This window comes from Haliotis cracherodii, unplaced genomic scaffold (genome assembly GCF_022045235.1).
Source record: "Haliotis cracherodii isolate W230 unplaced genomic scaffold, xgHalCrac1.p SCAF_5, whole genome shotgun sequence".
NCBI lineage: Eukaryota > Metazoa > Mollusca > Gastropoda > Lepetellida > Haliotidae > Haliotis > Haliotis cracherodii.
This window is the reverse complement of record NW_027266308.1, coordinates 35,269,129-35,293,331: the sequence shown is the minus strand read 5'-3', so window position 1 is coordinate 35,293,331 and position 24,203 is coordinate 35,269,129. Positions and strand designations below refer to the sequence as shown.

Genomic DNA, 24,203 nt, shown 5'->3' with positions numbered 1-24,203 from the left:
TATGCTAGAGTGAAGCATGTATTTTGATACTTAAGTGTACAAAAATAAAATTCAAATAAATATAAATAAACCTTGCATCTGGTATATAATAATTCCAACAACAATGATCAATATGTGCAGTCATCTTTAAGACTTTTACACAAACTGCCTATACATATTTACATCGTTGAGAGACTCAACACGGGAGTATTCTTAGAAGACAATGTTCAACAATTACAATCTGTTTCTGTCGTACGTAAAGCACCCGTCAACACAAAATCCAAGGGACGTACAACGTGAGAGCCAAACATAGCTGGCCTGTGGATTTCAACATCAATAGACACCTCTTTGGCAGCCTCAAAACACGGGGAGGACAGCCCTACTGGTGACATCATCGTCATGTGTGACGTCGTACATCAAGCAACGCCCACAGCGCTTTGTCAAAGGGAATCCGTCTTCTTACTACCTCTTGCAATAACAGTAGGTGTGGCACTGACCGACGAAACATATCCTTAAAACATAATACAAAGTAAGGAAGGATTTCTAGAAAGTAAAGAGGCGATGAATACCCTAGCGCTGTTTTTATGCCCTCAGAGGCCGCAAACTGAGACCGCTCGTTGCCCTATGGCCTGATGCTGGGAGCGAGAGAGCCTATCACAGCCGAACAAGTCCTGCCCAAGGGACCTTGTACGCATGTGCGGACGCAGCGTTCTGTTCCTTGGCGCCCGGATGTAGACGATAGGGTGAGGAATACTACTTCCGGTAGAGACAGGATATCGTATTTAAACATCTGATGGTGATTGTGCCATATTTTCGGATCAGACGATCTTCCCTCGCTCTTCATTCCTTTGCTCTCCTTCTTGCGTTCTTCCCTCTTCCTGAAAATGATAAGACACATCAGATGATGTCTTATGATATATAATATTTTGAAAGATTTGACCCACATGTTAGTTTTCCGTTCGCTGTTGAAGCATACTCCCAACGCATCAGCTCATGTATTCAGTTCACCATAAAATGACGCTGTGATAACATCATTTATCTTATAATGGCTAGTGTTATCGATCCGATAAACCAATCCTTTAGACCGATCCGAGATGCAATTGAGGTCCCCTAGCAGGAACTACATTTCGACAGGTACGTTCACTGATTATATTATTTAGTTTGTTGGATGCACTCAGCTATATGACGGCGGTCCACGCAATTGGGATACGATGACATGCATCAACCAAGTCAGTGAGCCTGACCACCCGATCCCGTAGTCGCCTCTTACGACAAGCAAAGTCGCCCTTTACGGCAAGCATGGGTTGCTGAAGACCTGTTCTTGCCCGGATCTTCACGGGTCGAACAGTACATATATGACTTTGAATGTTCATCAGACTTGCGTAAACAAACTAATCCTTCAACTATATTCACGGTCTGGATCCCCTCTTCTACCAAGGTCTTGCCATTGTAAGTCATTCCACATGTGAAACAGACACATTGTCTCTGTGTAATAAGGGTTATCAAATACTGCCAAGTTCATATACATCACGACATGGCAGATTAACTATAGTCATATGAAACAATCGAGTGTTCTTTAACTTTTCTTGAGTAGTATAAATGAAGTTTGCTAAAACGCCAATCAACAGAGCCTAAGCCTCTGTACATAGTAACCGCAATGAATCTTTACCTCTCCGTTTGGGTGACCTCCGTTTCCGTATGCACTTCCTCTTGCACCTCTTCTTCCGGCCGAAGTTATTTCCTCCCGTTTTGCAACCTCGGAATTTTCGGCATTTTCCAGTCTCTGGATCAAAGTACCATCTCTTCCTCATCTTCTTACAGTCCTTGGCCTCTTCCGTGAGGGGTAGGAGACACACGGAATTGGGGGTGGAGGCGTGGGTCGAGGCAGTGGCATCATCCGACAATGGCGTTGTATACAAGGTGATCTTCGTACGGCCCTTTCCGCCAACATCTGAAACGAGATGAATGCATGGTCATTTAATATTAAATAATTAAGTCACGCGAACCTTTTGTATTTAAAAAGTGAATATGTTTGGACTGGGGCCAATGATGTGATTATTTATGACGGACATCTTTATCCCGAACAAGATAGAATCATCTCGAACGTTTTATCTTAAACTTATTGCGCAGTGGAGTTGTGTCAGTCTGTACAGTATAAAAAAACAGTCAGTTTTAAGTGTTTATTTATCTTTTTCTGGAATTTGAGTGTGACTTGGGTTTTACGTCGCTTTTACCAATATTCAAGCAATATCTCCGCGGGGAGACCAGAAATGGGCTTTACACATTGTACCCATATGGAGAATCGAACTCAGGCCTTCGGCGTGTTTAGCGAACGTTTTAACCAGTAGGCTACAGCATGTACCACCGCCTCCCTTCGGAATGAATTGAGCCCAGTTCCACAACAGTGTAATATTCGATAGACAGCCTTATACATTGAAAACAACCCCACTACATCTGCATGCACTGCGCGTTTAAAGATAATACCAGGTGCCTCGTATTTCTGAGTATGAACTATATATTAAGTAAGGTGACTTGTTTAAGTATGTTACCGTAACGCGCCGGACTGAATCGAGCTTCACACCACCAGGGATTGGTTGGCAGGAACGACTGGTGGTGCGAAGCACGATCAAGACTGTTCCGCGCTGTTCTAGGTTCCGCAGGTCGTGTGATAACTGTATATTAATCCTACTTACATTTTAACTTCCTGGTCTCGAAATTGAGTTCACTTGATTAGTCGGTCAGAATAAATTGTGACTCGACATTGCACACACACCTTATACTATAAACTAGCGTCGTCAAAATGTACATCGTCCAAATGTACATATTAAATACCAATAGCATATGTTCAGGGAGAGTTATAGCATTAATCCATCCCGAAGCAACCAACATAGTATTGACACGCGACGGTTTATGCATATATGAGCAGTGTATAAACAACTTAATATCAAATAGACTTAAGTATTAAGTGAGTAGTCTTCCTCGGAGAAATCAAACAAATGTCCTCTCTACCCTCCTTCCTCCCCGTATATCATCTTAATCGCCTTGTATGTCACTATCTATACCCCCGGGTCACGGGCTCACCCCTAGGGCTCGGGCCACGTGCCAACAGATTACTCTCAACACCACCGCCCTTACCCCCAGAGCGCCATGCACCGACCTAACGCCAACTTATCATTCACACAGCGTGGATGAGTTGTAGGAATTATCGTGCACCAAAACACACGGCTCGTATATACTTGTACGTCCCGGTCGCATCCTAGTTTTGACAGTAGCCGGAGATTCAGGTGACAGGGGGCTCCATAAAACATGGCTAACGAAATTAACGATACTCCTTGCGAATCAACATTGTCCGTAAAGAATTTAAAGAATGTATATTTAACGTAAATGACACAAGGATTCAAAACCATATCTTTAGATAGCGTCCTTGTCATCACGTATATAAATATGATCAGCTGTTATTACGTAAATCACAATTTGCATTCCAACTGCACTCGGCGACCCTCACTTGGTCTGAAGCAAGGCGATTTTCTACTCCCTATCGCTTTTGTGTAAACGTGGCACAATACGTTCGGCGGTTTGTCGAGTAGATACTGGAACTGCTCTTTACACATGGCAATCACGAGGATGTGTATTTTGTCTATGTGTGAAATATGCGTGGGCTGTGGGTCCAAATATACAATAAGTGCATTCCCCGGTACTTACATAAACCGCCCGCGCCTACCAGTCCTCATGGGGGTGATAAGCTGCGGTTTTATTACTCTGGACAATAGATAGATCTCCTCACTACTTAAATATTTTAACCTGATATACTTTAGGTGAAAATGGTTCTATACACTATGGTGTCGATGTACGGGATCACAGCGTGCAGGTGGGTGTTTGAGGGGTATTTTTAGTATGGACAATGAGTTTGTTAAATTCTAGAATATAATTTAAGAATGTTTCATGTACTTCAATAAACATATAAACATAGAAACTTTGTTTGATGGGCATAACGCCATGGGAGCTGGCTGTTTTATTCGAGATCGTGAAATCAATCAGCTTTAACATGATGTTCAGAAACGTTTCATGTTATGTATTACCAATGTCATACTGTCAAATATATCCTCAAAGGTATTGTACTGACTGAACTTGGTTGACCCCAAACATTTACAAAATCATCTGATATAACCACTTATCGAGACACTTAGATATGCCTCATTTAATTCCTGATCTGCTACAAATGACACGTCATCAAAATCATCTTTATGTTGTAATGTAAGCATCAGCTAGTTCCAGGCTCTCGATTTTAACACCCATGATTATAAATGTCGAAATACAAACATAATCTAAACAATGCTGTTCTAATCAAAAATAAATTAAACCTGATACCAAAAGACGTGTGTGTGAGTTTACCTTATAGAAACGCATCATTTTTGCTTGGGCGAACAAACACGTTAACCACTTGACTATGCCACCCCCTATAGTGTGGAAAGTTAACTGTTAACTGCTCTTCTTTCAATATCTGCCTCTCGATCATACAGTATTTGTCTTCAAATGATATTTACAGTATCCATCAATAATATATGCATACGGTTCGCAGTCCATGATTGTCCGTGACATACATATGTTGCTGCGACAATCATATGTTTATGGTTCTCCTTGACTTATATACGTTTACGATTCACCGTGACAAATATATGTCCATGGTTCGCCTTCACAAATTTGTGTTTATGATTCGCAATGACAAATATATGTCTCAAGTTCACAATGAATTATGTCGGCTATGGTTCGTCGTGACTTCTATATGTCCATTGTTCGCCGTGACTTCTATATGTCCATTGTTCGCCGTGACTTATGTAGGCTATGGTTTGTCGTGACTTCTATATGTCCATTGTTCGCCGTGACTTATGTAGGCTATGGTTTGCCGTGTCTTCTATATGTCCATGGTTCGTCGTGACTTATGTAGGCTATGGTTGCCGTGTCTTATATATGTCCATGGTTCATCGTGACTTCTATATGTCCATGGTTTGCCGTGACTTATGTAGGCTATGGTTGCCGTGACTTCTATATGTCCATGGTTCATCGTGACTTCTATATGTCCATTGTTCGCCGTGACTTATGTAGGATATGGTTTGCCGTGTCTTCTATATGTCCATGGTTCACCGTGACTTCTATATGTCCATGGTTCGTCGTGACTTATGTAGGCTATGGTTGCCGTGACTTCTATATGTCCATGGTTCGCCATGACTTCTATATGTTCATGGTTTGCCGTGACTTCTATATGTCCATGGTTCGCCGTGACTTATATAGGCTATGGTTCGTCGTGACTTCTATATGTCCATGGTTCGCCGTGACTTTTTGTGGGCTTAGGTTTGCCGTGACTTCTATATGTCCATGGTTCGCCGTGGCTTTTTGTGGGCTATGGTTTGCCGTGACTTCTATATGTCCATGGTTTGCCGTGACTTCTATATGTCCATAGTTTGCCGTGACTTCTATATGTCCATGGTTTGCCGTGACTTCTATATGTCCATGGTTCGCCGTGACTTATATAGGCTATGGCCGTCGTGACTTCTATAGGCTATTGTTCGTCGTGACATCTATATGTCCAAGGTTCATCGTGACTTATACATGTCGATTGTTTGCCGTGACTTCTTTATGTCCATGGTTCGCCGTGACTTATATAGGCTACGGTTCGTTGGACTTGAGTGCACATATACGGTTACTGACCCAGAGTGAAGCACGTCTAGTGTTCTGACAGTTTCAAGTGCTAGCCAGTCACTCTCAAGTGGATGAAGCCTCCAGCTACGTCACATATCACTGCGATTATCCTGAGGAATGTTATAATTGCATGTTTATCTCTAGCTAGATAGCATCCAGCTATTTCACTCACATGCATTTAATCTACGGTCTATTCATATCCCTCATCATGACGAGACTGTGAGGAGGGTGTGTGTAGTAGGAGACAAGAGCATGTCTAACATGGTGCTGGTATCAGCAAGATAGTCACATTCGTACACGTTATCTTATCAGTCAGATTGTTCTCGCCACTGGGCGTCTTGCACCGATTACATGTCTACGTGTATTGATCACATTACGGTATATTCATTAATGATAACATATTTCTAATACCATTTCGGAAAGTTAGTAAATAGGCTCATATCATTGGCGATATTTCGCTTTGTTTACAGTGCAGCTTGTTGTTTAGGCTTATATAACATTTACTTATGTTCTGAACTGTTATGTGGTGGGGTAGCCGAGGGGTAGAGGCGTTCGCTCTTGAAGCCGAAGGCCCGGGTTCGATTCCCCAATGTGTGAAGTCCATTACTAATGTCGCCCGCAGTGATATTGCTTAAGTATTGCTAAAAGCGGCGTACTCACACACTGAAATATTAATTAGACAAAAGAAGTTGGGTATGTTTTTCCCTCTTTCACGTCATTGCACGCCATTGTCGTTTTAACACGTATTTCTGTATACGTGTCCCACTGACTACCCGCTTGATATTAAATGCTCATGACGTCACAAATACCATTGCAGACAATACAACAAGCCTTCAGTTAGTTCTCCGAAAATACGATACGTTTTATTGTATACTTGGCAAGATACTCCTTCAAGCATTAAACTCCCTATCACTGCTGAGGGAATTTATATTCCTTCTTATGTGATGATACTCTAACAATGTCTTTAACATACCGAACGTCATCACAAGACGGGTGACGTCATGTGTTGCTATGAGCAGCATGCAGTTAGGTTGGACTGAGTTGGGTTTAACGCCGCTTTTAACAGTATTCCAGTTTTATCGCGGCGTGTCAGCTTAATGTGGAGGAAAGCCCTAAGTGATGCAGGTCTCAGACGTTTACCACTTCGGTGAAACCCACGAACGCGGGTATGGTGCTTACAAACCTAGAAACATAATCGGGGCGAACCGGGACTCGAACCCACAATCATAGGTTTCTGGCGTGCCCAAGGGACGCAACTCCGCACAGAAAAAATCGCGGCGCCTTAGACTACTTGGCCACCCGTGTCCCTAGATAGGTTGGAAGAAGTAAATAACCTGATCAATATTCCGTTGAATATCGATTAAACAGGGTATATAATGAATAGAACATCCATAATGTCAAACAAATTCCAAGTTTAAGTGTCATTGATCTGGTGATGAAAACGTGGGCCCGAATCCCGGATCGTCCTGATCATGTTTCTAGGTTCCAGCACCATATCAGTGTTCGTGGGTTTCACAAAAATCATTAACGTTTTAAGACCTGCATCACTTCGGGGCCTCTCCCTCGTGAACTTAACACGCTGCGATTTAACTGAGATACTTTTCAAAACGATGTTAAACCCACTTCACTCCCACGCGAAGAAGATTTCAAAATGTTCTTATTCAATCGATGAGATAAACATATTTGTCAAGACGGTGTAAATGTCGACTACTTATTATATTCTTTATTACATTAATATCGCTTTCCCGAAGCGTGCTCAAGCATTAGTACCAGATCTGTAGCTGAAAGACCTATTCTGTCTCCCATAACCTAGATAATACATTAACATGGAATCCAACTCAAATCTAGAATGATTTGACAACTCTAGATTGCCTCAGTTCTAGAAATGAAGCATTTTTCTGGGCTCATTTGGATTTTACTTTTTGTCACATCATATATTTTTAAACAAGATAACTATATTTCTTGGACAAAATGTTAGTCTATTTAAAGCCCTTAAAAATATAATAGAGATGTGTACAAACATTAAATTATATAGTTTGTACCAAACATGCCCAACGAGTTCCCTTGGTAAATCATATACGTTGATACAGAGCATGTACGTAGTTAATTTAGCACATTGTTTCAACTCACCCTTGCAACCTGCCTTTGGTCTGCATGTTTGCCAGTTACATGTCTTCGGCACGTGGATGACGCACTTGGTTCCTTTCATACAGTAAACATACTGGAATAGAAGAAAATATGTCACTCTCATTGCACATATTGTCATTCAAAAGCCTAAAATCAGCATTAAAGATGTATGTTTGAACCGCGTTGCTCCAGAGGCAAGAGGTTAGAATGGGGGAGGCGATACAAGATTGTGTTAAGGAATAAAGACCCGTCACCTATAACAGACCTCCTCATCAAATTCATTTCCCTAAAAATAAGAAAATGTTTGCTCCCCTTGCTTGGAAATCTATTCCAAGTGTTTTAATTAAATACCGACATTGATTATGTAGCACTTGCATAAAACCTTCTACTCGTTTATCATTGAACCTTTGTAAAAGTCATAAAAGACCAGGAGTGAGTGAGTTGGCGCATCTTCCCGAGGCAAGGGAGTTAACTAACTTTAAAAGTCCGATTTCCACCCTTGCCAAACTTTGCGCGCATTTCTGGGCTCGATTGTAGCGCCACCAGCAGTCGCCATGCTTTTTACGAACCGGATGTCGATTTCGTTACGAGATTTTGACTGGACTATTCATAGACTCGTTGGTCCAGCCAAACTGCATAATTCCAGCTTAGTTCGGCAAGTGTGAAAACTGGACTTTTATAGTCAGTTTACTCCCTTGCCTCGGGAAGATGGGTTTTGTGCCGCTTTGAACAGTATTGCAGTTATCTCACGAGGTGTCAGCTTAATGTGGGAGGAAAGCCCGAAGTGTTGCAGGTCTCAGACGTTTACCACTCTGGTGAAACAAATGAGCAAGGGTATGTTGCTGACAAACAAAGAAACAAAATCGGGGCGAAACGAGATTCGAACACTCGATCGTAGGTTTCTGGCATGCCCAGGGGACGCAACTCTGCAAAGTGAAACGCGGTGCCTTAGCCGACTGGGCCACCTTGCCCCCCTTAAATACAATGAATCAACATGGAATGAAAACACCGTCCCATCACTATCATAAAAAATAATGGTACTAAAAATCATTCAAAATGTATCAGTGCTTGTTGATATTGAAACTTTAGTAATAAACTGATCGGCTGATGTCAGATCACATGTTCATATGTCAAGTGTAGCAACCGACTACCGTTTGTACAATATTCATACACAGACCAGACTGATATGTATTAAGAAATATCTCGAACGTTAATTTATCTTTGATAAATTCGAGCTTATGGCATGGTATGTATATGATCCACTATCGGCTATGTATATTGTACAATATCACTGATAACACAGCTGTCTTTGAAGCCAATGGGAAGTTCGTGATACGAAGGAAGGATAAGATCTTCCAACCCGCGGGATCTGTTATTGTTGAAAGGTGTTCAGGTAATCCAGATCTTCACAAACCGACGACCAGTTCGGAAAGGTTGGAAAAGTTGGGCGAGGGAGAGATTTTGTGGGGCAAAGTGTCCGTTTGATGTGCAGTTACCCACAAGCAAATGACAACTGTAAAGTTGGAGGAAGGAATGTTGGGAGGTGGCACGACTGCCGAAGGGGACAGGTTCTACCGTAAACAGGTGTAGAGGTTATTTGTGGAATGTTTGAAATACGCAGTAACGATAGTCATGTCCCAGATGCACGGTGGCTGCACATTGGCCTCGTATCTCGCGGAAGTTACTTCCGATCTTCCAGATAATTAATTACATAATCCTGTCTATGGACATGTCACCTATCTTTCTGACATCAACGCACTACTGTGCAGATTTGCAGTCACCATTATAAATGACAGGGGTAAATACCACTGGTCAAATCCAACTAGTCGGCAGCTCATTTCGGACCTGGGTCCTCTTGCACAAAGCGACTAGCGCTACGACAAGCTTAACTCCCATATTCTTACATAGACTTACGATAGTTGTAGCGCTAAAATCGCTTTGTGCAAGAAGAACCAGACGCTTATGTAAAATAACTAGACTTTGGAAGAAAACAAATAGTCTCTCTGTTTTTTCACTAGTCTCGGACTAAAAGAGTATCGGCCGTGTCGATCCCTGAATGAACCTTCTTCTCATCATTTCAGAGACCCACCATAACATGATACAAATACCCTTTATACAGTAACAGCATTAATAGAGACAATGATGCATACATCTATGAATGAACTTTGCTTCTCATTCGGATGTTTCCCATCCATATTCCAGGCTAACTCTGGAGACTATAATGAGGTATCCGGATGCGAGTTTGACGATGAACGAAGGAGATAGATCACATCGCCGGTGTCGGTATCTGCTGAAGACTGCTCTGTTTGCGTCTTTCCACAGGAAGCAATCTCATATTCCCCGTTAGTCTTAACGAACAGGATGCTGACTTGACATCAAGACTCAAATTAGTCACATGAAAGTGCAGGTCATCGCCTACTTCCATACACCACTGCTCTCAGTTGCAGGAACATGTGCAACGTTTTGATAGCCTCTCGTCGCCCGCATGGCATTTATTGGGCGTCGAAAGAAGCACGCGTTTGCGCCTGAAACTCATTCTAAGGGTCGATCTAGATAGCGGGTCCACGTGTCCTTATGTATGGTCATTAACACTTTATGTACACTGAAAACGGACTGGAAAGAATAAGTTTTATTCCATACTGAAAGGCCATGGGCCCATAGTACAATTCTGTTTTCGGGAGTGGTCGACGATATGCTTAATAGGTCATATTCTAATTAACATAGCCTGATAAATGAACATTGATAGTTTTTAAGGGTATTTTCTATCAGTTGTTGACATGAACGATATAAAGTTTTGTTGAGTGGGATGTACATAAAAAGGCGGTTCTATATATTTTTTTCTTAATATTTTGGACAGACTAACAGAAACTGTAATTCATCTTAAATCATTTAAATCACATTGCTCACATATTCTCAATTCTCTGGCTGTGTTTCTATGTCTGCCTACTTCGGCCCTAAGTCTATGAGAGCTGCATCTAAAATGTCCTGAAGTTATTCTGATTATGTCAATATTGATATCAAACAAATAGTATTCTGGGGAAATATTTCTTTTAAAAAGCTTGTAATAAGTGCAATTTTGTAAGTTGATATCCTTGTAAATTGATATCCTTAAGTCTTTGGCGTATAGATACTAAAATCGATTCTGGATTGTTGGGAACTTATTGATTGTGCCAAACATACCCATAGCCGCATTCTTTTAATAACGACTTTACATCATTTACCCAACTGCGGATTCCTTGTCTTTCATACAATAATAACATCTACCACGGACAGATTGCGAGGTTAAAAATGCTTACTTCTCTTCATTCTATGATCAGAGTGTTACAGACCAGAAGACATCAGAACATCAGAAACTGATGATATTATCGTAACCAGAGACTGTCTCTTAGAAACATACGTCGAACACAACATTGCATCGTTCGATCATTGGTTCATCGGGCAGGTCTTTGGGAAGCTGGAGTAGTCGTTATTGTGTTCGCTCGTCTGGCATTGCACCCTTGTTTGATTCCCCGCATGGATAGAATTTCTAAAGACGCAGACTTGGTATTCCCGTCGTGCTATGGAATATTGCAAAAATGGCGCAAACTCACAGACCTGCTGGAATTAGAGAAGATAAATCAACAATATAAAACCCAGTTGTAAGAGTAGTGGTCCGTCACGCTCAGGTGAGTGAGTGAGTATTGTTTAACGCCGCTTTAAGCAATATCCCAGCAATATCATTCCAGAAATAGGCTTTAACACAGTGTACACAGGTGGGAAACCGAGAGTGTTTTTTGGCGTGACAAGCGGACGCTTTGACCACTAGGCTAGTCGTCCAGTGAAAGAACCCATGAGCGTAAGAAACGTATGTGCTGCGTTAGTGAGAGGAGGAGGGATGGAGATATTGATGTCACTTTCGAAACGAACGTGTGGTATCGATTGGGTCCAGGGTATTTATCGTAATGAAAAGGAAATAATACCCTGGATTGTCCAGGATGGTCTTTGGAGGCTAGACCACGGCTGCAGACAATAACAACATACACGATCACAGGGCCACGGATAGCCATACTATACTGACTGTACTGATTACATTAAAACAAGAGTAATGTAATCAGTACAGTCAGTATAGTATGGCTATCCGTGGCCCTGTGTACATGATGATGAAACCAGAAGTTTGAGTCTGATCCTGGCTGGCACAAAGCAATGCGTTCGTAACATGCGAGCAGAAATGCGTGTACAAAGTTAGCCTAGTGTAATTATCTTACAGAAATAGACACTATCTTGTGGCTTATGTTTTAATGTATCGGATAACTATCGCAATTTCCTCTCCGCAGTAAAAGCGATTTTGTTTTCAACAATGTTATCTTAAGAACAACTTGACGATTACTATTAACAGACAGAAATGGAACAAACCCTTGAAATAAATCGGAAATTTAATGATTCAGATAAAATTTGTGTGCCGGATGTGTATTTTATGGTTTTAGCACAAAGTAGTTGAATAATATTAGTTGCTTGGTATTAGTGTATACGTAACCTGTGTCAGCAGCGGTTATTAGTCTGGAAAGCAGAATAATGATACTTTTGTGTATATTTTATTGCAAACTCATATATAGTTTTTGATATGATTACAGGAATGTATGGAGAACCCTCGTGGGTTATTTAGTGAGAACCGATGAAGGAGTATAAATGACAAGTTAAATTCGAAAGACTGCGAACAAGGATATGTCTCATATTCATCACTACATCCGGTGAAACCATGTCTCATATTCATCTCTACATCCGATGAAACCATGTCTCACATTCATCACTACATCCGATGAAACCATGTCTCACATTCATCACTACATCCGATGAAACCATGTCTCACATTCATCACTACATCCGATGAAACCATGTCTCACATTCATCACTACATCCGATGAAACCATGTCTCACATTCATCACTACATCCGATGAAACCATGTCTCATATTCAACACTATGATGAAACCATGTCTCATATTCAAAACTATGAGTGATGAAATCACGAGGGACAGGTATTTCATATTCAACACTGCCATTGAGAGACATCTGTTTCATGTTCAACAGTGCAATCGAGACACTCGTGTTTCATATTAATTCAACACTACGACTACGAAACCCTGTTTCATATTCAGCACTACGACCGATGAAACCATGTTTAATACCTAACCTACCCGGTGGGGTGGGGTGTTTCCCCGAGTGCTACAACCAATGAACCACTTTTACTCAGACAGAGGCTACTACGCCTGATAAACCTATGTACCATATCAGTTTTACTCAGAGAGTACTACGCCTAATAAACCTATGTACCATGTCAAGTTTTACTCAGACAGACTACTACGCCTCATAAACCTATGTACTATATCAAGTGCCTCGGCCGCTAAATTGTTGTTTTATGCCGGGCGTCCTGGGCACGATCGTTCATCACCCATGCCTCTGTGTGTACTTACGCTGAATGAGAGTACGTAACGACTACCATACTCAGGATAATTACCCCCCCCCCCCCCCCCCCTGCTGCCAGGTTCACAAGCGGTCTATAAGAAGATCTGGCAGCGTCCCAGAGGTCTCATTCTAGGCTGGCTGCCATCATGAAACGTGTCTATTTGGGGCGAGTTACCATGATACTGGTAAATAAACAAACCACGGTTACTGGACGCCAGTTGAAACTAGTTTCGCATTGACTGTTTTCTGAACTGCAGAAATGTCAGTTTACAAGATTATATACAAGTGGAATTACATGTGCTATGTATTGCACGTTTGTGCATCAGCCAGAAACACCAGCTCCAACCTTGAACAGGCTCCCTGCAGTGCGAGACACACACCTACACGCTACTGCGGAGAAAGTTAAAAACAGCTCTCGGCGGTCAAATTCAATACAGTTCTTGTATATAATCTGTTGCAAGTATTGTCTCTTTTGGTGGTGTTTATGCATTGTTTTACGTCTCAGAAACGTATATAGCAAAACCCCGCTAAACCGGTTGTCGTAATAACGGGATTCGAACTAGCAGGGTTTCACTATACCTCATCCTATATTCGCATCTGCGTGTGGCGTTTTCGTGTGACTGATGCATCAACCCACAGTACGAAGCACAAGTACGGAGTCCATGGAAGTCGAACTGTTCAGAATGGATGGCTGGTACACATCTTCCTCCCTCATTGGGGGCGGTCGGGTAGCCTAGTGGTCAAAGCGTTCGCTCGTCACGCCGAAGACCCGGGTTCGATTCCCGACATGGGTACAATGTGTGAAGCCCATTTCTGGTGTCCCCCCGCCGTGATATTGCTGGAATATTGCTAAAAGCGGCGTAAAACCATACTCACTCACTCATTGTCTTGGCGAGGACAAGGGTGTGTTTCTGTATCTCTACTCGTTCCCTTGGTTCCCTGACGCATTCCACCAGCAAAACTGAAGTAATTAAATGCCCATAAATGGCTACAGTCACAGCCTAAACAATACTTACAGTCTGTGTGAGTTTGGTTTTACGCCGCTTTTAGCAATAGTCCACCAATATCACGGCGGGAGGACACCAGAAATGGGCTTCACACATTGTGCCCATGTCGGAAATCGAACCCGGGTCTTCGACGTGACGAGCGAACGCTTTAACCACTAGGCTACCCGACCGCCCCCTTACTTTCTGAACATGGTCTAGGTCATCTTTATATTATACACAGCTCTTTCCTGCTGTCAATATCCAGACCATTTTTACACTCTACCTTTCAAACACACTCATAAACTCATGGGAACCTCCCGTCAAGCCACCAGACCTGACATTCCTACCCGTGGACAAGCAGTACCCAGACACCCCCTATCGCCAGGTCATGGCAGGCTGTCATCCCCATATCGTCTTGCCCATCGATGCACGGGTCACGTTCCGACGCCAGGGCTGGCAGGTAGGTGCAGGCGTCTATAGGAAAGGTAATCAACGGAGTGCCCTTATCGCCTTATCGCAAAGCAGTGACAGATATTCACGGATAAGAAAAACCTTTTGTTGACAAGTTGTTACCTTGTCATTCCAGTGTCGACAATATTCATCATAAACAAGACCGAGGTCATGCGTTGTCAATTGTGGCGTAACACTACATGCCACCGAGGTCTAATTCCCAGACTCAGCCACTATAATGCTATTTGTTGAGCTGGTATTGTTCCCAGTAGACCAACTGCCTCCAGTTAAATGTCCCACGCAACCTTCACTGAAATAGATCATTTTCTGCATTGGCCCAGTGGGCAGGGTTCCCCAGTGCATGTTCCAAATGTATGTTTTCATTTTGTAATCATCCCATGCTTTCACGGCCAGCGGCACGACGTTTGGAAGCACGGTGAGTGTTTCGACCTTCGTTTCTGAACACATGTTTCTGATCCGTTCTTCGTCCCACTAACGAACTTGCATAATCTGTAACGACTGTGTCACGATACTGGCCGACTGGAAACAGTTACTGATTTACACTAGGTTCATTCTAACGAAGCAAAGCGTTCCACCCAGTGATGAGCAGTTAAGGATGGAAGTCTTCTGACATGACCACTCTGCATGGTAATCTGACAGTTCTAGGGAATTGACAACTTGTTATTCGGGAGGGCTGGGAGGGTTGTTTTTTTGTTATTTGGGTTTTTTTTTGTGGGGGGGGGGGGGGGGGGGGAATATTTTGCCTCAGGTTTTACACTAGTCTAGCCCTGGAAACACTAACAACAGGATTGATTATGGCCAGAATCAAAGGATAGCCTCTAGTCTGGCAATACTAACACTGTACAACGTAGTACCACCGAGCATAGAAATACGAACACTACATGGTAGTTTCCAGCCTTGAAACTGTTACTACAAAGTAGTATCTAGCCTAAAACCACTTACATTACAAGCTAATCTCTAGCCAGCGCCACTAACACTAAAGGGTAATCTCTAGCCTAAAACCACTGATATGACAGGACAGTATCTAGCCTAAAACCACTTACATTACAGGCTAGTCTCTAGCCTAGCGCCACTAACACCAAAGGGTAGTCTCTAGCCTAGCACACTTACATTACAGGATAGTATCTAGCATAGCGACACTAACACTACAGGACTGTATATAGCCTAGCGACAATAACACTAAAGGGTTGTCTTTAGCCTAGTAGTCATGCCAATTACTCAGGAATATCTGCATTTAATATAATCAAAACCAGTTACAAGTACATAGGTTAGTGTTTATTGACTCAACATATTGTTTCCAGTGTATTATTTATGACCACCATTTATCTCCGCACGTGCGGGGGTGTCATCTCAGAGGCAGTCGTGACAAGGAGCGATAACTCTCGTCAATGTCGTCTAGTGTTTCGGGCGGTTTGACGCGCTGAGATCCAGGGAATGTAAATCAAATATTTAATATTGTTCGGAAGCACCTTGACAAATCCCCGTATTTAAACCAAGGCCGGGGGTCTAAATAGCACATGTTGAATACCCATGACCTAAAAAAATATCCAACATTTAAGAAACTTTATCTCAGAGAATTTGAACGCCACTTGTAACAGTGAACGTAAGGTGATACACATTCCTATTTGCAAGATCCCCCGTAGATTTATGACCCGAAACTTTTTTCTATTAACGCTTTTACCGAACCAGGTGATAAGGCGAGTGTTTGGTTGGGTCTTTGTTTTCTGTCGTAATGCGTTAGGGAATTAAACTGATTTACATGAGCGGTGGTATTGGAAATGTACTCGAATAAGTTGTAAATCTTGGTGAGTGATGTTGGATCATTTCGCCAGGATAGTGACTTTAGAAAACTTGAAATCACATCCTCTTCTTTATACGCATAACAAAACAGTATCTTTGAACAGTAAATCCTGGCATTCTACTCCTGTCGTACACAACAGTGGTTCCGTACTTGAGTTACCATTGCTCAAAGTAGTGGATGTAATGACGTATATGTAACCGGTACAAGTAGGCGTCATCTGGGGCTATACATTACCTCCAGGCTACTTAAACGTCTCCTTGATACTAAACGCCTAGCGATTTCCCCAGCAGCTGCTTTCATTTAAAATATGTACTGTTTTCTTCCATGTTGATTAAACATGTCCCCTTACAACCTGATGTACTTCACATTCGTGTTATACATGGGATTGGAAGTAGCAAAGAGTACTTTCTTGAAAAATTAAATAGGTTTTAAACTAGAGAACTGGAATTCAGCTTTGTTTAACGTCTACAAGGGATATATGTCCAACAATCACAGATTGGCCAGGTTTTGAAACGGTCGTCGTTGTCGTAATTGAATATACTCGCAACTGATAAGTGAGTGAGTGAGTGAGTGAGTGGGTGGGTGGGTGAGTGAGTGAGTGAGTAAGTGAGTTAATATTTAACGTCACATCGGCAACATTGCAGCCATATCGTGACGAGACAAAATTTGCCTTTTATGATATATGTGTAAACTGTATAAAATTCTGTCGACGAAGGACAGTAAAACAACTAGATTATCACACATATATGTTTAAAACTGATAAGTAATTATGACTGCTCAGCATAAACACAATTGCCACTGACATGGAATAACAGTAATCTGAACATACCTGCCTGAAATGCTCGACCCTCATTAAAAACATGACAGGATTGACACCATATATTGATGTACACGAATCCTCACGATATGTCCAAAAATTGCTGTATCCTTTATATGAGTGAGTGAGTGAGTGAGTATGGTTTTAGCAATATTCCAGCAATATAACGGCGGGGGACACCAGAAAATGGGCTTCACACATTGAACCCATGTCGGGAATCGAACCCGGGTCATCGGCGTGACGAGCGACCGCTTTAACCACTAGGCTACCCGACCGCCCCGTATCCTTTATATGCTAAACATTTCCAACAACACCGCCAAACTCCGTTACCTATAACTTAAATAGACATGAACGTTTCCCTGAACCCGACGGTATGAATAAATCATTCAACGTTGGACCATCTACGAAAACGGTATCCCAATAACCGATTACCCCCAAACCAGCATCACGAATGACTTGCCACTTCATCAAAAAAAAGCACTTCACTCTGTTCAGCACAGTATCAGTGGAGGCGTGATCAATTGTTGACCAACGCCACCTCCCTCCCCTGCGCCCCAAACTGATGGACGATGACCCTTTCCAAGGAACAGTTACTCTTGTGATAGTTGGAGAAGGTGAGAAGTGATGTTGGTTGAACGCCGCTTTGAACAGTATTTCAGTTATATCACAGAATGACTAATTTTGGGGAAAGCCCGAAGTGATGCAATTATTAGCCGTTTACCCCTGTGGTGAAGCACACGAGCACCGGTATCGTGATGACAAACTTAGGAACATAATCAGGGCCAATCTGGAATTCGAAACCGTGACCATAGATTCCTGGCATAACTAAGGGACGCAACTCCGCACAGCGAAGTGCAGGGCCTTAGACGTCTGGGTCCCCAGTGCCAGGAGTCCAGAGAGGAACATGTTGAGACAGTTCTTACCTTGCAGGGGTCGTGGCACTTGCATATCGGACTTCCTTCCACGTCTGTCTCGTAACCATAAGGGCAATCTAGGAAGCCGCACTTGATCTTGAAGTACGGCCATAACTCCTTGCTGTTACCGGAGAAGAACGTGGATGCATATGTTGGTAACACACACAGCTGAAACCAATGTGCATAGTGTACACGCAAGCAGTCAACGATTGTTGTAAACATCAAACTCGGTTTCCAGAAAAATATCCCTAGTCTAAGATGAAATAGCATGTGCATTTTCAGTTCATATACAAAAAATAGGCCTTATTTGTGTCCGTATATATCGAAAGCACATGAACTCGTTATTGGTCAGTAAATAAAAATATATACCCCCTGTATGTAAGTCTACTGGTCAGTAAATAAAAATATATACCCCCTATATGTAAGTAGGGATCGAAATAACCAATACTGGGAATACAAGATCATAGAAACAGAAGAATGGCAAGAATGCGTTTGAAATGACATAACGATATCACACAGGTGTGTGTAGTCAGCGTCGGGTGTAGAAAGGCAACTCGATGAGACAGTGTACACGGGATCTGTATAATAATGTGTTAACTACTGGGGAAAAGGGACAAGGGTGGTCAAGTCGTTTATGCTTCGCTAAACTCGACTTCGGTATATCCAATGCGGACTGTCTTCCCAGTGAAACAGTGTACTCGCCGTAAGATACATATTGACTTTCATGCCAATCATACGAGACCTGACGTTATGTTTCCACTGCTCACTGCACCGTCAATCGGAATTGAGTTTCATAAGCGCACGTTTTATTATTCCTTGATAAATTAATTATTAACCCTAACATTCGGAAAAGTATAGAATCAGACTTGTTCATCTGGCCATAATTCAACATCTTGTAACAAATGTCGGAAATGTGTAATTTTCGTAATACTGGGAACTATTGACTGAAACGTCTTAATCTCATATTTGAGGTACACAATCCGATTATGAACCTTGTGATTCGATTATGATCCTTGATCCTTAAACACCATACCAATGCATGCCGGTTTCACCAACGCGGCCAACGACTATGGCCTTCATCGTTTCAACATTAACTGACACGCTTTCATAACAACTAAACTATTGTCCATATACCGTACCAAAGCAGCGTTAAACCCAACCATCAAGCTCACTTTAAATTAAACTGATAGTATCCAGTGCTTCTGCACCCATGCATACCTTTCCAATTCTGTACAATTGCCAATTTGATATCAAAATTATGTTTAGTTACAGAAGAAGACCACGCCATGTAATTACACTGATGGGAAACTGATTATTTTACACGATGTAGAGGTGAGGTGAAATTGGGTTTAACGTCGCGTCCAAGATTATTGCATTTATATAGCGACGTGCATGTACGTGTGTGTGTGTGTGTGTGGCTGCTTGTACTAGTCCGGACTGATGCCGATTTATAGTGCTAGCCCACTGAGATACCATGCCGCAGTTTAACATGAATACCCCACTCAGACACAGTATACTGACTCCGAGCCGACCAGTCCTTGTTTTAGCCCCTTAATGCCGAGCGCCAGACAGGGGTAACAACAAGTACCATCTTTTAACGTCTTTTGGTATGACGTGGCCCGGGATCGAACCTTCCGCTTCGGGCGGACGCTCTACCACTATACCACGGAGGCGGTCTCACGATGTAGAACATGCATCGCGAGACATGATGATCGTTAGAGTTAGAGTTACGTCCAATAATTTCAAGTTGGGCAATACAAGTCTGAATAAGACTCCACTCAAGACTGATCACCCATGGCTCCTGGTCAGGGAAGACGGAGCATCGAGTACATCTGATATATAGCTCTGACTACATCCCAGCTGTTGTATATACAGTATACTAACGCCCGAGTATGTTCTTAGTCTGTACAATGTAAACTTGCTAGTCTGACAATGTGTTCACACAAAGCCAGGCTATGTATACCCTTGTAGGCTGTTGTTCGTTTCCTCGATCCACAACATCGACAGCCTGTGGCCATGAGAGCATACCACGCCACGGCATGCTAGCCTCATTAGATGAGCTATGTAACACGCAGCCAATGAAAACAATGGAATACATCTCACACACCATAGGGGATATATTTGGGGTCTGGGTGCTAAATATATCTTTTTCGCATATCGCACATTGTCAGTGAGAGAAAACAATTATACATTGCCAAGACTGTAGCGGTGGCTTAAGGTGATATACATTTTAACACACACACACACCGATATGAGAGATAACGATCTTTCTCCCTATCCTGAGATACGAGGTGTTGTTTTAACGGATCTTGAACAGGATGCACATAGAGGCGAGTTCGACTAGGCACCAGGAACTATCTGCAATTTCTGGTACAATGAGTCATTGGACCTTTCAAGCGATTGGCATGCGGAAACAGCAACTATCTACGAGCTTCGGCTTTCCCATTTTCATTTATAGATAGACAAGGAGTTAAAACTCGGTTAAAGTAAGTAGAACATTAACTGTTGCATTTCCTTGAGAGATATTTCATCAGCAATCGTACATCCTGTTAATAAGAGTTCGATAAAGTTTTATTGATAAATGTAACTATTATCTATTACCTGTTATATTCTGTAAAATGTCAATTCCTGACAACGACCGATAATTTCTACAATTGACAATCTAATGATGCGATGTTTCTATTTCCTGAGTAGGGTGTTGTACATATATTATCATATATATACAAGTGCACTGCATCAGTGAAGCAATAACGCATACTTCAAGGATTTTAATGGCATGGCGTCATGCTAATAGTATTTCCTCATGTCGTCATACTTTCGTATGTATTTTTAGACATGACAGAGCAAACCCCACATTTTACGTTACCGACAGTTGATGTGACAAAAAATAATCTGAAATACTGATAAGTGAAAGAATCATAAACAATTTATAACATTCGTATATCAAGTGAAAAAGTTCAAAAGTATATCAATGTAAAGCATTAGCCGTGAGGTCTACCGACTGCACACATATAGCTCCTGCTTGTTGTCACGACACGGGAAGCATGAATGAAATCTCGCCCGGCGTGTGTAGAGCGTACTACGTTAGGCAAGGAAGAGCTGAAGAAGTGCTACTTACAATTAAAAACACAAGTCCGTGAATAGGAAAACTGGCCAGTAAGTAATTCATATCCAGTTTGAAGTAACGGAATGGGTGTCAGTGGATGACAAGAGTCAATCTGTTGTGCACGGCTAAGACAAGACGACTGGGACAGTGAGTTGACCCGAACTTGCACGGCAGACGAGAGCTGATGTTGTGTGCCGCCCCATTCTCATGTCGTGATTTATAGTACAGCCAGACTACGCGCTAGACGTGGCGGGGAATTCCTTCATCAACACGTGTATACAGGGACCGCTTCTCCCCCCGCCCGCTAAATACCCAGGACAGTATTTACGCTCAGGCGATGGGAGACTTCAATTCAACCCTTTTTCCATATTTGTCACAACATCGTTCTGACGTCACGAGCTGCTTTACTATGATTGGCTAGCTGTGTAATGTTTCTCACGAGGGGCGTGGCCTTTTCGTATAACCTTCATTGTTATACGCTAGGCCTCTATGACTATTTTAAGGTACGCTTACACATCTCGTGACCTGGAGCATAGAAACAACTTCTCCCTGGTTTCTGCGATTGAAACTGAAGTCAGAGGAATGTTGGAGACACGTTTGAAATGCCCTTCATAGCTGGGGATTTACACCATAACAGATGGCGAGCACACCAAGTCAGGCGATTCATTCACTAAACTGAGCGAGCTCGCTTCTCCCGAAGTGCTCAGAAACATCCGCAAAATGCTCCAATATTTCACATAAACAAACATCAATCACCTTTTCCTGACACCATGATTAAGTACTGCATATTTTTGTACACGGACGTTTACCCTTCCTATGGATAAAAACTATTCCAAAATATAACACTGTATTGTTTTTTGGAATAGATCTTGACAGAAACATCTGAGGCCAATCCTTAAAATACTCATCTACCCAACTCAAACTCCAGAATACTTCATCGCCATGACAGTCAGTAGACTTGCATTGGAGGGGATGCACAGTTATCCTTAGGTTAAAAAGAGTGAGTGAGTGAGTTGGGTTTAACGCCGCATTTAACAGTATTCCAGTTATATCACGGCGCGTCAGCTTAATGTGGGAGGAAAGCCCGAAGTGATGCAGGTCTCAGACGTTTACCACTTCGGTGAAACCAACGAGCACGAGAATGGTGCTGACAAACCTAGAAACATAATCGGGCGAACCGGCATTCGAACTAACAATCATAGGTTTCTGGTGTGCCTAAGGGACGCAAATCTGCACAGCGAATCGCGACGCCCTCGACGACTGGGCCACCCGTGCTCCCAACCCCCAGGTTAAAAAGAACCACTCCACCTTGTCGAAAGATATTTTGAACAACATCTAACGAGGGTAAAAGAAGCTTAATTAAGTACAGGTTACACTTGGAACATCAACATCTAACGCTTCCATTTATAAAGTTGTAACCCATCCGTGAATACTTTAAACGATAACGTTTCCGTTCAGGTGAAAATAGACTTGCACAAGTCTCTACAGCAATGCTTATTTGTTAAAACCATAATGTCTAGATAATATAAATACAAAGATGTTGTCCCTACAAATGACTGGCATCCTTAGATGATGTCCGTTCATTTAGACGTGCCTCTTATAAAGATAGAATTATTATACATCCATGGACACAACATAATTCAGTACAGGCTTGGAGCAAGGTTAAGATGTTCTTACAACCGATTTCATTATCCACGAGCTGCCTGTGCCCATGCTATAATTGGATGACGCCATACACACGATCAGGCTGATTGTCAATTGACGGTTGACTTTTCTGTGATTGTTTGTTAGATAACGTCGTCGGTGGAAGTCAGTCAAGTCGTGTTTACAGTTGTTTATCAATGTCATTGTGTCTGCATGCGGTGAACCGCTGTCATATGAGAGATCGGTCATTCAACCGTGGAACAACATCTTGTGTCCTTGAGCTTGTGTACAAGGAATAGCGAGAGATTCATCCTGTTGTTATGGGTTCTGTCTGTTGATCGTACCCATCTCTCTCTCTCTCTCTCTCTCTCCTCTCTCTCTCTCTCTCTCTCTCTCTCTCTCTCTCTCTCTCTCTCTCTCTCTCTCCCCCTCCCTCTCCCTCTCTCTCTCTCCCCCCTCTCTCTCCCTCTCTCTCCCCTCTCTCTCTCTCTCTCTCTCTCTCTCTCTCTCTCCTCTCTCTCTCTCTCTCTCTCTCTCTCTCTCCCACTCTCTCTCTCTTGCTTCTTCCTCCTGACTCTTCACCCTTCTCCCCACTATGTTTTCTCACAGTTCCTTTGCCTCTGCTAGTGATGCGTTACCTTGTTACAGCAAGCATCAGCTGTAGATATTGGGACATGTTTGTAATTTACTGTTTTCATTTTGTAATCTACTTCATTTCTTTGGAAATGTGAGGCGAAAGTCTCTCAGTTGTACACAAACTTGAAAGTTTGTGTTTTAATATCAGATAAATTGTTCCGCCTTAATGGTAATAAATCTACAGTGACACAATCAACACTGCAGCATGATTTATTCCTGTAATCTCTGTAATTGAGTATACATGTATGTTGTTATCAATGTGTGGGTCTCTCCCTCCCCTACCTCCCACACACCATATGATTGCACCCCATGTTACCAAGAACCCTCACCATCCCTCTCAAGGTAAGGCATCACTTGGTATATGCATCACAAAACAAACTGCACCGATAACAAGCCATTATACGACTACAACATGAGCTATAAAGCATGAAGTCAGACCAGACCAACCAACACTCTGTTGTGACCTGGGCCCCGTTCCACAAAGCGGTCTTAGCGCTATGACTACCTTTACAGAACGTGTGTGTTCAGTTTACGATCGTAGCCCTTCAACGTTATCTTTGTTTGTTTGTTTTTTGCTATCGCTG

General features: G+C 42.4%; 1 protein-coding gene across 1 annotated transcript; it reads right to left on the bottom strand.

The window, feature by feature from the left end:
• On the bottom strand, window positions 1–21,685 carry LOC139442804 (BPTI/Kunitz domain-containing protein 4-like). Its single transcript, XM_071223695.1, has 5 exons — window positions 21,352–21,685; window positions 18,243–18,401; window positions 7,807–7,897; window positions 1,649–1,930; window positions 1–857 (listed from the first exon to the last, which is right to left on the bottom strand). The coding sequence occupies exons 1-5, from the start codon at window positions 21,400–21,402 to the stop codon at window positions 820–822; spliced, it is 621 nt and encodes a 206-aa protein (XP_071079796.1). The 5' UTR covers window positions 21,403–21,685; the 3' UTR covers window positions 1–819.
• Between the last annotated feature and the right edge of the window lie 2,518 nt (window positions 21,686–24,203).